Here is a 19,870-nt window from a genome sequence, read left to right as displayed (position 1 = left end):
ATACGGGCAAATTACATTTGAAATGATTACTTTTGTTTCATTAAACTGACCCCCTAAAACAGAATCAATAAATCATCAGTCAGGCAAGGACAAGGACGAAAAAGAGATGGCCCAAAGCGTGCAATTATACGCCTGACTTAGTTACCAAACTTGAATAATTTCTCATTGCTGCAAGTATTTTGGCTTTCTAAATTTGTTTGAACCAGAAGCAGCTGCAGAGTTTAGTTAGTTATTTATAAAAGTTATATTGCGAATGCCACAGAAATCAGCCTCTGTATTTATTTGTTTTCTTTTCCTTTATTTTTCATGTTTCAGATAGCTCTTGCTATGTGATCTAAAAACACGGACTCTATGAAAACAAATGGCGCTCTTAGATGATATTCATGAGCCCTACAATACATCCTCGTTATTATTATTATTGTTATTATTATTATTATGTTGTTGTTGTATACGTACGAATATAAGTACGAATACGTCACATACTTTAAGGCTATCATCAAAAGTATGTTTCAAGTTATAACAATGTTGTTGTTGTTTTTTTTTACAGTATAGTATGAATTTATCCCGTTCTTTCAAGATATGATGTTGTCACGCTATAAAGTTGAACAGTAATTCATCATTTGAAAAACAAAAGCTCGTGAGTCAAAGCGCATGCGCAGCCGAGGCAATGAGGAAGTTGACGACAGAGTTGCAAGGATCACAACAACATGGTGCTACAAACATAAAAGACGCCTTGTCTACTTCAGCTAACAGAGTATCGACGCCTCGTCTACGTCAGCTGAAGGTATGGAAGGAAAATGGAGGATGCAAACTAAGGGGAAGATCATTTTTGTGAACTTTCAAAGCAGCATTATGTATGATGACGACAAAAGTATAGGTATGAGTAATTACCTAATAATACCTCCTAGCTGAAGGCCGATCGATGGATGAGGAAGCATTACTTTTGAAATTAAATTCAGTGTACTTCATCGTCATGCACATTGCAAAGTAAACGTAGATTTAACCTAATCGTAGCAAACGTGAGAGTGAAAAAGAAAAATTGATGCTTCTTGCCCTCATTAACATGATAAATTGCGCGTCTGTATTTTTCCTGTTACGTTTTCGAAAGCAGATTTTTATTTTCAGTGATGTACCCCCTGTGAAGATTTATTAAACTTTGGATTTCCATTTGTATAGTGGTCTCTCGAACTATTAGAAAATAAAAAGACAGAAGTAAATAAGAATGAAGAATTAACTTAACTTTTTTGCAGAAGTTTTTGAGACCTACACGCCTCGTCCAGCATTACAGTCAAATCAAAGCAAGTGAAAGTATAACTTGTATGTGTGTCTTTCTCATGCAGTTTTGTTGATGCGATGAAAGCAAGCCGAGGCAACATGCTGGATGCTGGCGTGTTCAACAAGGTCAAATACTCTCGTCTCGCGGCAGACGATGACGGATACATTGAGTTACAGGTACCGGCTTCACTCTTTCGACTGCTTGATTGAGCGTTTGCGGTACAAAAACACATGGACATGTTTAATTCCATAACGAAACCTTGTAAGGGTACTTCAGGTCCAAGAAGCGAAGACCGCCTTTTAGCATAACCAAAGATAAGACCTAACTTATTGAAAAATGCTTAATCGAAACCCTGCTGAGCTGACTCATTCAAAAGTGTAAATGTGTAGTTACACTGCGGGTAGGGTTTCAAATAGGCTTTTAAATGAGGGTTTAGGGTTTTAAAGTAGGGTTTTAAACTAGCTTTAGGGTTTATTTTTTAAGGAATTTGTAGTCCCCAGTTGCAAAAAGGATTCATGATGAGAGAGATTCTACAATCAACTACAATCAATCGTCTATTACAAAGAAGTACAGGTATCAAAATTAATTCATTAATGGACAACTAATCGATTGTCAAATTAAATTGCCAACCATTTAAATAATCGAGTAATCGTTTCGAGCCATTGTTTAACTTAAATTTGTCCAAATCATGCGATTTGGTGATTTATTCACTGATTTCTGGAGTCGTTAATGGAAGCAGACTGCTTATCTGGAAAATTATGTTAATGTGGAAATAGCTTGGAATTTGTTGTTCTTTACAGTTTAAGAAAAGTCCTCCAAAGGTCCCCTACAAGGCAATTGCGCTGGCTGTCTTTCTCTTTTTGGTTGGCTCCTTACTCATCATCTTCGGGGCGCTTCTTCTGTCAGGCACCATTGAGGTGGAGGTGAGTGGACACCTGCGTATTCGTAATTTGGCAGTCGCCAATTCACCTAATCACTGATTTTTTTATTTGTGAAAAAACATGCCTACGTGTGACATTATATTGTCGGCGGCAGCGTTTCTGTAAGTTATTAATTGAAGTCTCCATAGACGGCTGAAAAGGAATATACATACCGGTATGTTTTTCTAGAAATCAATATTTTTACTTTTAGTGTTAATTAGCAGGTCCTGAGCCAAACATTCAAACACGGCGGTAATTAAAACACTCCCACTGCACTTAATCCTGCTTTAAAAATAGATGTAATTAACGAGTTGCCTCTGCGTTTTATTGTCCTCCTGCCACGTTTCATCTATGTTCCTTTCGAGGCTACCACAGTTTAGTGTATGTTAAAATAGGAGTCTGATGTTTTTGACCCAAGGGTGCCAACCCCCCCGCGGATTCCCCACTGCGCTTTCTACTTCCGAAATTCACATCGCCATGTGGGAGATAACAGTCTGAACGTATCAAATTTGTAATTATCAGTAGGAGGTTAATGTGACGGCTTTCCAGGCTGCAGATTTTGTTTGCAGAAAATGTGCTCTGACATAGAGGCGAAGCCATTTAAAAAGCACACAAACAATATCTTTTAGTTTCGACAATGGATAATGGGAGGAATCATGTTTAGAGTTGAGTGCACAAGAAGGCAAAAGGAAGGCGAATGTAATTACATCAACTGTGGCCATTGGATATTTCGAGAAAATGTCTGAATTATCCCATACAGCCGGTCTGTATTGTGGCCACTCGAAGGGCGTGACGGCTGCCCCCCAACCCCCATCGGCAATTAATTTCCTGGGCGGGATTAGTGTCCCATCCAGCCAGACAGAAAGCAAGCACCTTATCCCACCTAAAAGCAGGTCTAAGTTTTGGCGCAGGTGGTGTAACGCAATGTTGGTGCAGGCAGACTAATGTGTGATGGATGTCATTGCATTTCATTCAAAAATATGACAACAGCGCGCATTGAACCCTCTGAATCATTATAGAAATCAGTTTATTGAATGCGTGATTATTTTCATCATCTAATATATTTTTAGAAGCACCTAACTAACCTAACCGCAGCACACGTGCCGATCTCCTGCATGGACTCCAGCGAGTCCGTTATGCTTGCGCCATGTAGACTGCATGCCTCACTTGCACCCAATTGAAAGGGAATGAGGTAAACCGCTTTGATTGGCCCGGAATCAAGTCGGCTGTGGTCACTCCCACAACGGCGCAAACATCCATTCGGAACTGCGCCCGTCTACGAAAATACAGAAAGAAGACAAACTCCACCCTTTTAGACTGCACTTTGCGCGTGACTTGCGCCGGGCACGAAAATAGTGTATTGCTTGACGCTCATTATGTTAACATGTTTAATATATCATTTTCATCTGGAGCATCAAGGTAAACGTGTGCTGAAACTAAACCAGTTGTGGTTAGCATGTCACAGCTTCCAGTTTCTGGGCAAGCATGCAGAAAAAATGTCTATAAATGGAACCCAGCATGCCACTTTGTTTAACTTTGTTGTTTTCCTTCGCTTTGTCTATCCGCAGCACCCGGATCGCACCGTCCCTGTCATCATCATTGGCCTTCTTGTTTTCCTTCCTGGATTTTACCACTTGAGAATCGCCTACTACGCCGCCAAGGGATACCGAGGTTACTCCTATGATGACATCCCAGATTTCGGTGACTGATTGGAGCCACAGATGCTGACTGTCTCCAAATGCCACCATAAAATATAAGACATAAGACAAAAGTATTACGCTCTTCAGAAGTGGAACTCCATGTTTATCCCGAGGTGGACTGTGGCGGCTTTAAGCTTACTCTCTGTGGTTGTGTCTGCTTACAGCCAGTGAACGTACGTGAAGCAAACAGCGGCAACGTTCTAAAGCATGACCTCTAGAAAGGGCAAAAATCCAGACGAAATCCTGAAAGCATGTTAGGTTGACTCAAAACACCACCGTTTTGTTTTCTGTTACTATACTCACACTTAGACAGCTGCTGTTTTGTTACTGGGAATCTCGGTTGCGTCGCTGTTTAAAAAGGCAATATTTGCGTGCGCTTATTATTTCCAATGAATTTATGATTTAATTATGGAATTCATTTTACACTGGGCTGGATGTTTTTTTTCGCACGCCACACAAGGCATCAGACCACGCACGAGAGTTGCCAGAGTCAAGCGTTGCTCCCATGAGCTGACATACAAAGTGAGGGAGGGGTTCAGCGCCTTGCTTAAGGGCACCGCGGCAGTCACAAAGAAGAGCATCCCTCCGATATATTGTCCTTGCGGATGAGCGGCTCTAGCTCCGAACTATTTGCAGCACAATGCAAATTTGAATGTTTCATCAAATGAAAAGTATATTTTTGAAATGCGATGCGGTTACCTTATAATAGATGCAGGAAAATATTTATGTATGCTGAAGAAATTGGAATGCTGTTTGAGTAAATACATGAAATGTGATTCTTTTTGTCTTAATGAAATGGTGACATGGTTATTTCACAGTAGTAAGATTTTTTTTTCCTTGTAAACAATATTGCATGCTCCATTGGCACATTGTAGTGTAATAATGAGGAGAGGGGAAAATGTACAAAGTAGCCAAGGTAATACCTATCCATCCTATTCATTCAAACAAGCAACAAATTATTAGAAATGAGTCACAAATTAGCAACACAAAAATTGCATTACAATATTTTTTACTCTACTTTTGTTGTTAAGCACTGCTGTATGTGATCTGATTAAAGTTATTCAGGTGAATGGACAAAAAAACCCTCACAGACGTGTAACTTAGCAGAAGAATGGCGTTCTGATAAATACTAACATCTGCGCATTTTCTCAACATTTTTACTCACTGCACACAGTGGCGATTTCTGGAATGTGCAAAATGTGGAGCCAAACTGGCCACATAAAAAAAAAAAACGTTACGTGACATGTTTTTCTTTTGTCATGACGTCATCATGATAGGCGTTTGTAATAGAGAATGTGTGCCCCCTTGTGGAGACATTAAAATTGATCCGTTATAACAAGTATTTTGCTTAGAAACATTGGCGTGATTACCGTAAGATATCTTCAGCAGAGTTTATTATTGCTTGATAACACCGGCCAACAGCAACATTTAATCAGAGATGACTTTATGTGTCGCTAAACTTGTTTTGGACGCTGATTTAAAAAAAGAAAAAAAATCCAGCACATCAGGTGTTTGAGATATTTTCATTTTTTGTTTTAAAATTTGACAATTGTGCAATACGGATTCAGAAAACAAATCCACCTGTTGCCAAGTTGAACGCTTAATTCATAAATATAATTAAATGTATAATTTTACATTGTTATTAGATTATTACGATTATTATTGTAAAAACTTGATGTACTGAAGAAAACACGAGGGCAGATTTGGAATTAGGCCACTATATGTTTTGCAGTAAGTGCATTTTAACGGACCTGTTTATCGATTCTTGTATTGAAATTCGAATTAATACCACGCAACAACAAGTGAACCTGCCCAAAACCACGCATGTTCATATCAAAAATATTTGCAACATCAGCGGCATTCTAATATTTTGGAGCGTCTCCTGTCACCGAAGATGATGCAAAGCTATCTACCTCCGCGGCACATCATATCGGATTGCATATGTGCAGGCTCGATGGAAGACCACCACTGGCTGCAGGTGCATTGTACCAATACTTTTGGACAGAGAGCGTATGACACCTCCCGTTTAAGTGCAAGGGCAACGACACCCTCTTGTGGTCGCTACTATACAGTAGTGGACCCCATCCAGGGGGATTTAGGGCGGAAAAAATATAAATAGTTACTCGTCTGCAACAAGCTAAGTGTCTGCGTCTGGGTCGGCTATTAAGAGCGTGCTTTGGTTGGAAATGTGGCAGCCGAAGACTTTTGAATACAAGCAAAGTGGGGTTCGTGCGTGGCTGCAGGGGGGAGGAGGACACGAGAGCAGTGTGGTGTGGAAAGCTGAAAGCTGATTTGGTCACCTGGATGCGAAACAGACACCTGTTACCTGCTCTTGGTCGCCACAGGTATCACGTTGCAGCTCGTTTCTCGGAGCAACAAAGAAGCGAGGCCAGATGCTCCTGATGACTCACTTCCACTTGGACTGAACCGAACACAACAAGGATACCCTTATTTAAAACAGAGAAAAAAAAAAAAAAAGGAAAAGATACTACTAACGCGGAGGCCGCCAGTTAAGCTACAGGTACGATGCGTTTAAATGACCACACGATCCCCGTGAAAATCTATTTTTGTTTTACAAGGGTTTCTTTCGGCTGTTAATATTCTTGGATATCACTAAACGTAAGTTGTGTTTACTAATAACATGAATAACTTTTATTTGGTTTCCTTCTTTCTAATGCAAGTGAATTTTGAGTGACCCTTTTAGGTCACACGGTAAACTATTCCTTTTGCTGGAAAAGCTTGGAGTACTTTCTCAAAAGTAGTTGAAGGTGAAACCAGAAAAAGGATGAGATGCCCTCATTGTTCTTAATCCTGCGACTGTCTCATGCATTTAATGACTTTTCTGTGGGCGCTAACGTAACAGCAGCATCTTGTGTCACTTTTCAACAAATATTTAGTCTAATTTGATGTTTTAAGCGAGTCCCTGTATTTATTTGCCTTGGCTGTGGAAGAGCTCCAACTACACTTACAGCTTTCAGAAGCTTTTAAATCGCAAAGCTCCAATTGAGCTGCCAAGGTAGAGACATTTAGTGTTTTATGTTACAGGTAAAGTATCTTGAGAGACCTTACATAAGGGCCATGTTTTTAGACTTTAACGTACTTTTCATCAGTTGTGGTTCAAAGAAGAAATGTTTGATGTGACATTTTTTTTTAATTTGACTTATTTGCCCGGAAAAATCTATTTTTTGGATGAATGCTTGCACTTCAAGGGGAAGTGTTCTCTTGTTCATGCCCACAAAACTGCATAGTAAACAAGTCCTCTAATTGTCATGGAACCATCTTAATTGAATTAAGTCAAATTTAATATGTCAGTTAAAGATATGTGTAGTGTCACAGTGCAGTATTTGCCAAAGAAGATTTTTCTTTAATACACTTTTTTTAACCACTGTATACCCTTTTCAAAGCCAGGCTAGTTCTCTTAGCATTGAAATATATTTGTATGACGATTTACTTTATTTGCGAATGTTTGAGTTGAATCACTACTGATCAAAAAATACAAGGATAAATTGGCTGAATGGAACCGGATGAATAGTACGCATCCAGTGTGCATCTGGATTATCCGACACTAAGATGCTTTTTAAATTATTCGTCCATTTTCGATATCGTTTCTCCTTAACTTGGGTGACGCCTGAGCTGACTTTGGACGAGTGACTGACAAGCAAACATACTGACTGGTAAACATCCTCACTGACAGCAACCCTAGTGAGGGTAAGCAAAAAAAAAAAAAAAAAAAAAAGATGTAAGGATGACTAGTAGCATGTAAGGTGCGTTGGGCCGATCAATAGCTGGGACCTTGAATTATCCATTTGACGAGGTTACTCTTGTGAGATTGACAAAGACGCCACTCAGGGGTGATAAATACCTGCTCTTACACCAGGAATACTTTCAAAAGAGAGAATTCAATACCATTGCTGCACTGAGAAACATGTCGGGTAAAACACAATCCATTTGGGGATCTCTGGTGGCGGCCATTTTGTCACTTCTGTCAACTGAAAATTGTCCTGTCATTCGTCAATCGTGAGCTCATGGACATATACATTGGATTCCGCAAAATGTTCTTCCACCACCACTTCCATTTTGTAGTTATTTGTGTACATGTGTATTGAGCAAAGTTTTAAACATTGATTCTTCGACATTTAAGGAATTCAGTGCAAATCAGGTCGCCTTTGTTTTGAGGTGGGCCTTATTTAACGGCACGCCGAGCAAACCGCTTTGGTTTTGTGTGGCAACATTGATATTATCCATACAAAGTGAATATGTTGTTGATGCCCATTTTCAAATACTTTTTGTTTGGGTGTGTGCTGTGAGATTTTTCGAATTTTTAAATACGCGCCTCAGTTCAACAAAGGTTGGGAATTACTGGTATAGCGGATGTGTTCCTTTCACCAAATAGTGATCATTCTCTTTTAGTGCCATCACATACTGTTTTTTTTTTGTTTGCCTCCCTATTTTACGCAGGGGTTAATGTCCAATTGAACTTGCTGTCATGAGCAGCCTTGAAAAAGTCCAACATTAGTGAGCAACGAGTGATTCATTTTCCCTTTAGGATACAGTGCACTCACTGTTGAAATCAATACCTATGACATTATTAAAGGACATTTGCTACGCTTTGACTCAAACGAGAACAGACAGTGGCGCAATTCATAGGAGAGGAGATGGAATTGAATCCAAAAACAAACGCAGGATCCCCTTTATCGCTGCCTTCACAGTTATAGGAGGCAGAACCGCTGATAGATGAGTTACAGAACCACGATCAATCAGCCGGGCCTCCATTCCTCCCCTTATGTAGATTAAAACAGCAACAGGGGCACTTTCCGACAGCTTTTCTGTCACCGTCTCTATTTGTTCCAGTTGATAAATCAAGATGAGACCGGGGGGGCTGGGGTCTTTCTATTTCGAATCACCTGCTCATTTATGATTCTTTTAAATGGTTTGTTGTGCTGTCACCATGCGTGTGTTTATGCATGCGTTAGTCAACACGGGAGTAGGAGCCCCGTCGACGCAAATCTCAAGGGAGCGTCTTGTCGATGTTGCCATGTTTTGTGGTTCACCTTGTCAGGGTTTTGTTTCATTTGACAGCTCTCGGATTGAATTCGCACCGAATCATTTTCTTGCTACGTAATGAGTTTTTCCGCCTGCCATAATTCCCTCTTTTCTTTTCCATTCACAAAAGATATTACGCAATCGCCGTTTCGCTTGATTGCCTCACTACTTTTGCCGTGAACATTAAATCTTGCCGACCAAGAGCGGCATAAACAACGTTTCCATTGATCTTTTTTGTTGGCCCACCTTCACATGTCAGATGCTCTGCAGGCTTTCTTGAGTCTCATCCAATCAAGTTAATTTTGATGAGTTATTGAGAGGGAGTCAACTGGAAGGGACTAGACAATCAAGTGATCATTATGTGCCAAACAGGGAAAGTCCCCGCTGCTTAATCATTGCAACAGACACTCTCCATTTGGGTCTGTTTATGCATTCATGAATACATTTCAGAAAGCTTGTACAAAGGTGAAGGGAAAGGGATAGAAACATCAGGATGTCAAGTCAAACAGCGATAAACAGGCGCATTACGGTGGATTTTCACCCTTCACGTTCACTTTGACTTTGTGAAAAAGTGTTTGAACGTTGTGCTGTTTGCCCAAGCATGGGAGTGTGTTGGAAGACATTTTGCAGCTGTTGACAGCCTGTGTAATTGTTTCGCGGCCCTTCAGACCGGGGCCCAGCCATGAAATGAAAATGCTAATCAAAATCTTCTTTCCGTTTCATATTCAAGAATAAAATACATCCTACACAAAGTGCATCGGCTGTTGTGAGCGGGGGAATGTTATTAATCGGTCTGATCATATCTATCGACATCAACCTTGCGATGAATCCCGCGTCACTGCACTCGATGCCGCTTGAAAGATCGACGTTTGATGCATTTCCCGTTTCTCGTTGCTGTACACGTTGCCATAGCTTTTCTGTGGTCATCGTTTTGTCGTGGTGCATCATCACGGTGAGAGGCAGTGAGGAAAAGTCCCCAGAAAGTTTCGCACGTTGACGACGTGGCAGGCCGCAATCAAGAAAATATGCCACATGTCGTTAATCTAACGTCGACTGCCTAATTCATATTTGACAAAAAGTGAGTTATTATTTCCCCAAAGATTTATGGCTTATCCGCCCTCCCTCACTCGCTCTTGTTCTCCGAGGGAGCACCTCCGCTGACAACTTTTTCACTTCTGCTGCAAAAAGCAAACTCTTTCATTTCCGCTATATCTCGCCGAGTGGAATAAAAGTGTCCGTCAACATCGTGCTCACAAATTAAATATCTCTGCTGTGCATATTGGCCGTGTCAGTAAGTGTTGGGAGGTCTGTTCTCCTCAGGATTGTTATCATCTGATTCTATAAAGTTTTTTTGAATAAAGTATCAGTCAAATTAGCCTTAAAATGGTTTGTTTCAATGAGTTCTGATATTTCAGATGAGGGTTGTGATGAGGAGAGTCGGTTACACTGAGAGACAGAAAAAAGCCTTCAACACAATTTAATGGATGCATTTGTTTTATGGCCGACTGTAACGGTATAGTTTGACACCCAAACTTTTAATGGAGGACTTTTCCTTGAGGCGTTGAACAGTTTTTATAGTGCGGTTTGCTGCTTCAGCACAACTTGGTTGGAGTTTAGGTCACTGTTCACTGGTTGGTGGTAAATAACATGGCTAGGCTGCGTTAATGCTATCTTCCTTTTCCTGTTATCGCTGGAATTTTCTAGATTTGATTTCTACTGCTCTTCTCGAATTTGATTTTCCTTCTTTCGCAGTGAAAACGGTAGAAGGCTTGCGAGTGCCTTCTTCATTCATTTCATTCCTGTTACGCCTCCGTACTTGGCCTTCTGACACGCTGACGAACCCTCGTCCCACATTATAACCGGGGAGACGACGTCACCCACACAGGTTGCCCACATGACCACCTTGCCTAAATGGGAAGTCTTGGCTGGCTACAGCAGTTGGCAGAAGTTGCAGCAGCAAAGAAACAGTGCAAAGTGCATTCTATTTAAAATACAGTGTCCAATGTCTTGTGTCTGACATATTTCTACCCAAATGTGCTATCTGTTTGCACGGCCAGGACCACGGTTTAGTGGTTGGCATGTTTGCCATAGATAGATAGATATACAACGACCAAATATATATTACAATTATTATTATTATATATCCCTATTGGATAATCCAGCTCACCTTCTCATGACCACTTTGGGAAAATCCTCAATTAATGATTGAAGTTTTACATGGTTCCTGTCCTTGTTGAGGCTTTGAAGCCAGTCATATACTTGATGATGTCAAGGGAAATGACAAGGGGCCATCAGGCAGTCATGTGTCAATGGCCGTCATTTGGTATTTTCTCATCTGGGTATTTTCCTTTCATGCTCAGTGCTCTTTTGAAGAACATCTTGCTCTTTCTTTGGGTTATATAAGACGAGAGTAGCTCTGACAGTCAAAGTAAACATTGACGCTGCTTCCCCTGTTTCAGGAAAGCTCAGAGGGATGCTCCACCTTTTCGTAGTATTTGGACTTTTCTCAACCTTTTGAAGCAGTTGCTTGTAGACGAACTGAGCAAATCATAAAAAGTCGCACATTTTCAAGGTGACTTGCAAATCGTCGCTGTCCTGTGAAAAACACGTATCCCCAATTTTGGAAACTTCAAAAATGTTCACAATGCTATGTCTGTAACGCGGAAACACCATTTATGTAAGAATAAGAAAAATGAAAAAAAAAAAATGTTTTTCACAGGACAGCGACAAAATACTTATTGGTGGAAGTGAGGTACAACGCACCAGCATTAACTTAGGTCTCCTAAACATCGGCCAGGGGCATCTCATTCAAGATCTTTCTATGTGCCCTAATTGCTTTGGTGGAAAACCCACTTGTCAGCGCACAGAACCATTGCAGTCGGATGACATTGGCAGCAATAAGTCAATACCCTTTTTGTCCAAGCAGAGATTATTGGACTATATTAAACTTTGTGAAAGGGTATTTTGCCTACTCGTGGTTGAAAGACAATGGTGTCAGCAAGCGTGTCAACCCTCCGGGATTGCCGCTCGTCAAGGGATGATGTCTCTCGTTCTCGGTTATTTTTTTCTTTATGTGGGCCGTGCGGTCTTCAATGTGACTTTGATTTACAAAGAGCAGTGACAATAGCTTTGTGGCTGGAAACCTTTGTACAAGTAGAGGTGGGTTGGGAGGATGCCGCGTAAGATCCTGTATATTTTTCCTCTCCCCGATCTAGCAATGCCCTTGACACGATGCGGGAAATGGAAAGGATTTTTGCGGGAAATGTCTTTCAACCTTGTTCCATGTCGCGTGAATGCGAGGTATCGTCATTGGTTTAGAAACTTTAGCCACCAATATTTGGCACCTACCTGGAAGTGAGAAGAACATATTGATTAGGCAACTTTGAGTGTACTGTACAACTTGTCACCGATGACGACGCCATTTTGCAAAAAAATTGAATTCTCCACAAATTCTTAGGTTTGCTTTGTACTTTACTTTTTACTCCCTGCTTGTATTATGAATGTGTTGGACAAGAAATGTTTATATTTTCGTTCATGAAACCATGACTGTTGATTGGTATGATTAATATTGACTTCTCAATCCATGTTGTTTGCTTGCTATCTATGAATTGACATTGACTGCAGGGATCGAATGTGTTTGACTAAAGACAAAGTCAGAAAGTTCAAATCAATTGTATCTTTATTCTTTACAGACTCTATATAGTTCAAGTAAATGAAATTGCAGAGTGTCACGGGGTGTCAGAATACTGCATCCATGCGAAAATGGCGGGAATATCAAAATCTGCCCCTTAACTCATTCACTGCCATTGACGAATTTACTTGTCTTTTCACAGTCCAGCCATTCAATCCCAGGAATGTACATTTTTTTCCATTTTTTTTTCCAAACGTTTGGAGAAAAGAGGGTCTGAAAATGTCTGGCAGTCAATGAGTCAATGTGCAGAGAGAGACCAAGGGTGGTCACGGCCACCCCTGGTCACCACGTAGCTCCTCCCCCTGTTAACCGTCGATGCTTTAGTATCAGCCACAAAAGAGCTCGTCGTATCTTTGCCCTTGAGTGCTGTATGAGCCAAATGCCTTCATTGATGCGCACTAAATAAAACACCAAGATGTCATTATGCACATGCCTCTCGAAAGATTTACACCACATTTGTGACATTTACTTTCATAGAAAGATAAAAGGGCCCGGGGGTGTTTTCTGGCTACTGAAGCAACTATACCCATTTGTGTAATGACATGGGATGAATTCCAATCATTGAAAGCTATATAAAAATCCAAATGCTCCTTTCCCGGTGTCTGTAAAACGGTGACAGAAATAGAACCTCAAGCTGTAGTGCTTTCACAGACGCTCGTTTGCGCGTGTGTGGCCAACTTATTGACGGGAGTGTGACAATTGTGCGCCTTTTGCCAACAGATTGAGCATGCTTCAGATTGTTTGAACGACAGATATGGAGTCAGGAAGATCTTACTTGCAGACTCGGTCAGCGCTGGCTATTTTTTGCCTTTTCTGTAAGTACATTTCCGTGCAACTGCACATTTAAGGTATATTTTTGTGATGTTTTCAAATTGAGCATATGTATTCCTTTGCTTCACGTAACCCAACAGGGACTATTGAGGGGAGAGTGCCGGAGGTGCGCGGAAAGGTCAACGGTGTGGTGGAGTTGCCTTGCACTGTTGATCCGTCCGACTCAGCCGATGTGTCATCTGGGACACTGTATGTGGTCGAATGGCTTCGACAGGAGCTCGACATCCCTGTTTTGATCCAGTTTGGATCCTACCCGCCTCATGTCCATCCACAATATGCGGGTGAGCAAACTGATGACGCCAGTCGATCGCTTCCGTACTCACGTTGATTAGCTTTGCTACATATTGTGGAAGTATTGTCAAAAAAACAAAACAAAAAAAAAATAGGTACAGTGTGGTTTCACTCAGTTGATCGCTGGAGCATAACGGGCCGAACTTCTTCGTTTTCATCAGAGTTTTGTCATTCTAGAATGAATTTGACAGCCAATTTTCAAAAGTAACTCTCACGAAATCACACAAAAGTTGTCTGCAAGAACTCTGATGAAGGCTCTCTTTGTGAAATTCAGTCCCGGTGATTTCCATGGAAAGAGTGCGATGCATAACAAAACACGGCTCTTCGACAAAAGACGCAACCGCACCTTTCTGGCCTTTCAAAACCCGCCTCTGTGGGAGCCACTTTTAGAAGGATCTTACTTTTGTTGCATCATCATCGTTTGTGCCCACAGCCCTGAAAACAAAGAACGCCTTCGGGGGAAACGATTATCAATGTACTGAGACTACTTTTTGTGTAGCTGCGGTTATCCTTTATATTCACCAACAACGAACGGTTTCAGATATGCCTTTTTGTCTGTGTAGTACTCTTTTCCACATTGCTATCTGAATTGAAATACGACCTATGCGCCTACTTGGGTTGCTGCCGGACAGACATTGAAATGTTTTAGGTAATGTGTTCTTAAGAGTGACAATGCTGGAACTTCAGATAGCCTAGCTACCAAGTCACTGGCTAAGAACCTCAGAGTGATTCTCAGAGAGTTCTTATGGCGAAACAGCGGCGTGTGCGGTTGTGCGGAGCGGCTCGCTCACGGACACATTTTACTATTCAATATCATCATGGTGCTATTAGAATGTGGCCAAACAATTGCACACATACCAGTCAAATGTGTTTCCTTCATTTGATGGATGTGATTTTGGCATGTCCCACACAATGCTGTGCTAATTTGGCAGTGGAGTATTTTGTCTCGCGCCAGTGGAGGCTGATTATCATCTTTTTATATGCTCAGACGCTTTACACGCCCACTCTGTCATAACGAAAATGCCAATTGATGTAAAAAACCCGTTCAAAATTCTGAATACATTCGACCAACGCATACTCGCAATCCGGCACGGAACGGATTTGCATATTTGCAGATTTGTGCTTTTCCAGTGCATTTCAAGGGCCGTCCATTACACGCGCGTCTTTGCAATTTACAGGCCACCCAAATCTATTAACAGCACATAGTCACCTTGCTAACTGAATCATGTCACTAAGCGAAGGTCCATCTTCTGCCAAAGGAATGCCAACGTCGGCCAAAAATTGTCCACCCTGTTGGCAAGTTCAAATATTTTCCTGTATGCATGTAAATTGTCTGTTTGCACTTCTCGTATAATAGAAAGCAAAATAAAATCACTTCATTCACTGCCATGAGATGCATTTGAAAAGCTGCAGTATGTTGCAAATAATTATGTAGCATAGCAAGCGTATAAATGATGCAATGACTACTTTGTGCAATTAATATTTCTTAAAGTAATAAAAAAGTAAAATTCAGGAAATCTCACCAACGACCTTTTCTTTTTTTAAACATTTTCACTCTTTCGAGCAGAATTCAGAGTAATCAATCGTTACTATAGTGGCATCTTTTGTTACATGACATGGGCTGCAAAACAAAGATTCATCGATGTGATACTCGGCTTTACATTTGTATTCCATTGTTGAGTTGTAGCTTGGTTGTCCTCAGTGCGTTTCCCTGAGGTGGGGAGATTTATTGCTTTGCATGTCACTGCTGCTCAACACATATGGAAGCAATGTTTTCCATCTTAGTGATAAGACTGAAAATATTTTCCCTGCTGCTGCGACTTGAGTATATTCGCTGTGTCTGTCAACACCTTTGAGGAAATGAAGAGAAAGCGTTCGGTGGCACATTTAAATGTCATATTGAGATTTCCCCAGGGAATGTAGGAATGAGTCAAAAATGCCAAGCTTTTTAAATGATGGTGGAGAGGGTGTTTTAAATACAATGGAATAAACAGCTCAAGTAAAAAAAAAAAAAAAAAAAAAATCTAATAAAAACTGCATGCAAAATTATTGTAATTTGAAGTTACTACTGTGCATCAGCATGACTTTAAAATGGAAGTCAACCCAAAAATTGTCTTTACAATAATATGTACTGTGCAGTTCCATTAGTCTACACACAGCATTCTGATTGATATTGCGTTTGTGAAATATAAATTCAGTCGTAAAATCCAGCCGTTTTGTCCATCTCAGAGAGTGGCCGCCCCCAGAGATGGCTGAAAACGGGTGCATTTTGCTGCTTGATTCATATTCCACAAATGCAATATTAATCAGAATGCCGTGTTTGGACGAGTGAACCCGCATAGAACATATTGTAAAGAAAATGTTGGGGTTGACTTCCACTTTAAATCAAAACAAATTGGTAATCGCCACGCTAAGTAGAGAGCAACATTAGGGACATTTTTGTGTTTGTCAAAGGATCGGCTCTTTTTCCGTCTGAGTGGGATGCCGCTCCCTTCACTTTACCTGCCCAGGAAATATGACACGGTCGCAATAAAATCAGCATTGAACTTTGACTGATGAATGACTTCATGTGGGAGCGGAGCTGAATTCAGTTCCAGCCAAGGCCCGTAAAGAACGGTCGCACTTTTCTGGCCCACTCTGAGGACGATCCATCAACAGACTCTGAGGTCACGTTTTATAAACAGTGGATGTTACAGTGTCAGATAAAGCAGGGCAACATGCTGTTAGTCAGGACCCCCTAAATTTCTTTCACCTTTGTCCTGTAATTTCCTTCGCAACGTTTGTCTACAGCCGCACCGACCGTAAATCATCCAGCACGGCGAGGGGAAAAAAAAAAAACAAAAAAAAAACAGTCAACTTATCTCCCTCTGCTCCTGTGACAAACAAAAACGACTCTCCTGCAGCCATACAAAAGGTTTGAAAGGGGTGCTTTGTAATCTGCTGCTTCACACGGCTACTTGGCTGTGGGAGTAACAGGTGCATTATGGGAAACGAGCGCTTTAAAGAACAACAGGTGTGGATTTCACCTCCTCGGGTCATGTGCTCAGGTGTCGTGAGGCTTCGGCTTGGGGATGCCTCAGTTTAACCGTTGTTTACCGTTTGTCGGCGTCTCTTCTTTTTTCTATGTCGCCGTATAATAAATAAATAAAGAGGCAGTGTCGCGTTCCAAATGGCGGATCATGTCCGTTATTAATCTTTGTGTTAGATAATGTTTAAACTCGCCAATGCGTGGGATTTAAATGGATTTGTAGCTCATTGCTCACAAAAGCCCAAAAGATTTCAAATGTATTTGTTTTGATAGAGCTGTAAAAAAAAAAAAAAACGGAGGATTAGCATCAGCTGTGTGAACAGGACCGAGTCCCCTCTGCATCCATACTTGCTGAAAAATAAATACAGCTGTACGTCTATCTGTGATTTTCGTGAGCTCTTCCTGATTCAATCCAATCCCAATCAGCAAGGACAGACTGTGTGCAGATGTGTGAACAAGACTTGCACACTGTGTTAACACGGCTAATATGCTTCCTCTCTGACATGGACGCACATGAACGCATGCGCTGGGATGACCCGCGTTTGTTTCAGCTCACAATGCGGCCGATCGGTTGGTTTAAATGCCAAATGGGAAGAGGGAGAATGCAGTAAGTGGTGAAACATTTCCCTTTGTGGTCAAGCGAAACCTCGGCGTACATGCGCATAAATCAATACTTCAGACTTGAGATGCCAAGGCACAATTGTAAACACGTCTACCTCATTTTGTTCATGAGTTGCACACTGTTGTTGAACGTTCCACGACAGTTCCTTGAAATTTTCCTTGATCCTTGAAATGAATGTTGGGGAGTATTGAAAAAAAAAAAAAAAAAACTTCAGTGGGAACGAGTTTGGCAAATAAATGCTTCAGGCGACTGGTGTTCACACGCTTGAATTGATCTGATGGAAGACATTGTTTTGAAGCAGTCAGCTAATTGAAAGGCGCCAGTGAGCAGAAGAGACGAGAGAATGTTCCAGGCAAGAGGAGGTGTGAGTTTACTTCCGTCAGTGCGCTTTGAGGGGGCAGGGCTCAAAGTGGATGATTCTTCACTGAAGAAAAGTTTCTTTTGAATTGACTCAATTTGGTTTCTTCAAGTGGTTGCACGAAATATAATCATCTGGATCCAGAAACATTTTTAAGTAGACTATACATCTACTAAAAGAATTTATCGGGATACAGATGATTTTATTTTGTGCAACCACTTGACGAAATCAAAGTGCGTAAATTCAAGATTTTGTTTTTCAGTGTTTGGCAAAGACTTTAAAATGTGTTTCATTGTCTCAAACCGTGTTGTCATTTATTACATTTACAGGAAATGTTTGCTGTTCAAATGACGATAAATGTTTTGTTCCAGAATGTTAAGATTTCAGATTATTCAAGCTTCACTTGACTTTTTTTGGCGGACAAGTCTCATAAAAATGTGTTCAACAATCACCTAAATCCACTGAAAAAAGTTTTTGTTGAATGTACTCAATTTTATTTTGTGAAGGAATACATTTGAGTACATTCAACACACCATTTTTTTTCATTTTGTCAAAACATTTGAAAAATATTTTGTATTATCTTTTATTTTTTATTATTATTATTATTTTTTTTTTGGGAAGCGCGCCCCCATTTTTCGTGGAAAAGTTTTTTTTAGAGGTTTATCCCTGGTTTTTAAATATGAGTACTTTATGAGCATTGCTCTAGTTCTGAGGAAACAGGAATAGCTCACATATCGTCGGCCACATAGCATAATTGCCCTATAAGTATAATTTTTTGGAAAACAAGAAAAAAACAATTTTTAGAATATACATTGTTATTTTTTATTGGCTGTTTTTCCTTTCGCTTACTTGTTAACCCCTCTGGTTGAGGTCTTTGTTACAATATAGAGTATAGAAAGTAATACATAGTTAAGGAGTTACCACAATTAATAATATAGTTGTAGGAATATATCCTGTGTGTTATGTTCTCAGTGCAGCGCCGCCCTACTTGCTCTCCTTTTCCCCCCTGTCACGTTTGTTGGCCCAGCCCAACCTTTCCACTGTGGTGCTATGGTGACCTATTTATCCCACTGAGCTAGTAAACATGAGAAGAGAGTCAAGAGCCATGGGTCGAAGGTTGCATTTTGAACTCCCGTCTGTGATCAAAGTGTATTTTAGCCGATTTAAACTCCACCCTCCCTTCTATTCCCCGTGGATTTAGTCCCCTTCGGCTAGCCTGGAAAAGTAAATAGGGTGTGTTATCGCCAATAACATACCAACCTTTAACTTCCTGCTTTTCTCTGACTGTCAGGACCGACACTCTCTGCACGGTTGCAAGAACATTGAACCTTGTGTTACGTACCACGCACTGATATCTCAGTGACCTCCGCACACCTTTGTGCCTGTGTTCATAAAGATGGTTCAGCGAGGACGTTGTGGCCTACATTAGACAGACTTATAGGGAGGGGGGGGGGGAATACACCTTGATGCTCTGAACTAACCTGTCTAGGGAGCCATCACCTGGCAAATGTGATTGTTTTGGGGCTTTGCACATACTTTATGTATCAGACACAGGCAATGTCTCAGATTAAAATAGCAAGCCGACACTGATTATACCGCCAGTTGGAGAAATGTCAGACCTTAGAGATCCAACACCGCCACTGTCGCTTGCTGTCCTCTGCGGTTTACCTGCGCTCGTGTCTCTGCAGGGCGGGCGTCTCTGGTGGACATCAGCACTCTCAAGATGGAGGCTCTGCAGCTGGATGACCAGGGCTCGTATGAGTGTCGGATCCTTTTAGTAGATAAACCCACAGAGGAGCTTCGAAACGGCACCTGGGTTATGCTTTCTGTAATTGGTGAGGACTTTGTCTTGTTTGGAAAGAAAAAAAATACGAGAGTAATTTGTGAAATTGTATCGTACATTTCGAAATGAAATACACATTTCCCCCTATTTTTTATTTTTACTTGAGGTTGCGTTATCCACGCGTAGTGCGTAAGCGAAAGGCGACAAGAGATGAGTGATGACATGCCCCGTCGGTACGGCCTTCACATCCTTATGTCGGCACTTCACGACAAGCGAGATTGCCATCGCCCCGACAGAATAGAAGAGAGCTCTGGAAGGAACCATTGG

The 19,870-nt window shown here is 41.0% G+C and overlaps 2 protein-coding genes across 5 annotated transcripts in view; both read left to right on the top strand.

The window, feature by feature from the left end:
* Window positions 1–639: 639 nt before the first annotated feature.
* Window positions 640–4,672, top strand: LOC147135809 (transmembrane protein 230-like). 3 transcript variants are annotated; one of them, XM_086053496.1, is made up of 4 exons: window positions 665–784; window positions 1,341–1,452; window positions 2,077–2,199; window positions 3,765–4,672. In XM_086053496.1, the coding sequence occupies exons 2-4, from the start codon at window positions 1,354–1,356 to the stop codon at window positions 3,903–3,905; spliced, it is 363 nt and encodes a 120-aa protein (XP_085909622.1). In that variant the 5' UTR covers window positions 665–784; window positions 1,341–1,353; the 3' UTR covers window positions 3,906–4,672. The 3 variants fall into 3 exon arrangements, with proteins under 3 accessions (XP_085909620.1, XP_085909622.1, XP_085909623.1); XM_086053497.1 differs by having other exon boundaries at window positions 773–877; XM_086053494.1 differs by lacking the exon at window positions 1,341–1,452 and having other exon boundaries at window positions 640–784.
* Window positions 4,673–6,042: 1,370 nt separating this feature from the next.
* Window positions 6,043–19,870, top strand: part of igsf9a (immunoglobulin superfamily, member 9a) — a 39,516-nt gene continuing 25,688 nt past the window's right edge. Inside the window, exons 1-4 of one of the 2 annotated variants that reach the window (XM_086053419.1) lie at window positions 6,043–6,417; window positions 13,351–13,445; window positions 13,542–13,742; window positions 19,449–19,595. In XM_086053419.1, the coding sequence (XP_085909545.1) occupies window positions 13,385–13,445; window positions 13,542–13,742; window positions 19,449–19,595 (409 nt within the window). In that variant the 5' untranslated portion in view covers window positions 6,043–6,417; window positions 13,351–13,384. The other variant, XM_086053420.1, reaches the window with a different exon arrangement.

Source organism: Filicampus tigris, chromosome 15 (assembly GCF_054856515.1).
Source record: "Filicampus tigris isolate MCC_2025a chromosome 15, RoL_Ftig_1.0, whole genome shotgun sequence".
NCBI lineage: Eukaryota > Metazoa > Chordata > Actinopteri > Syngnathiformes > Syngnathidae > Filicampus > Filicampus tigris.
The sequence above is the reverse complement of the archived record's forward strand: the minus strand, read 5'-3'. Positions and strand labels throughout refer to the sequence as shown.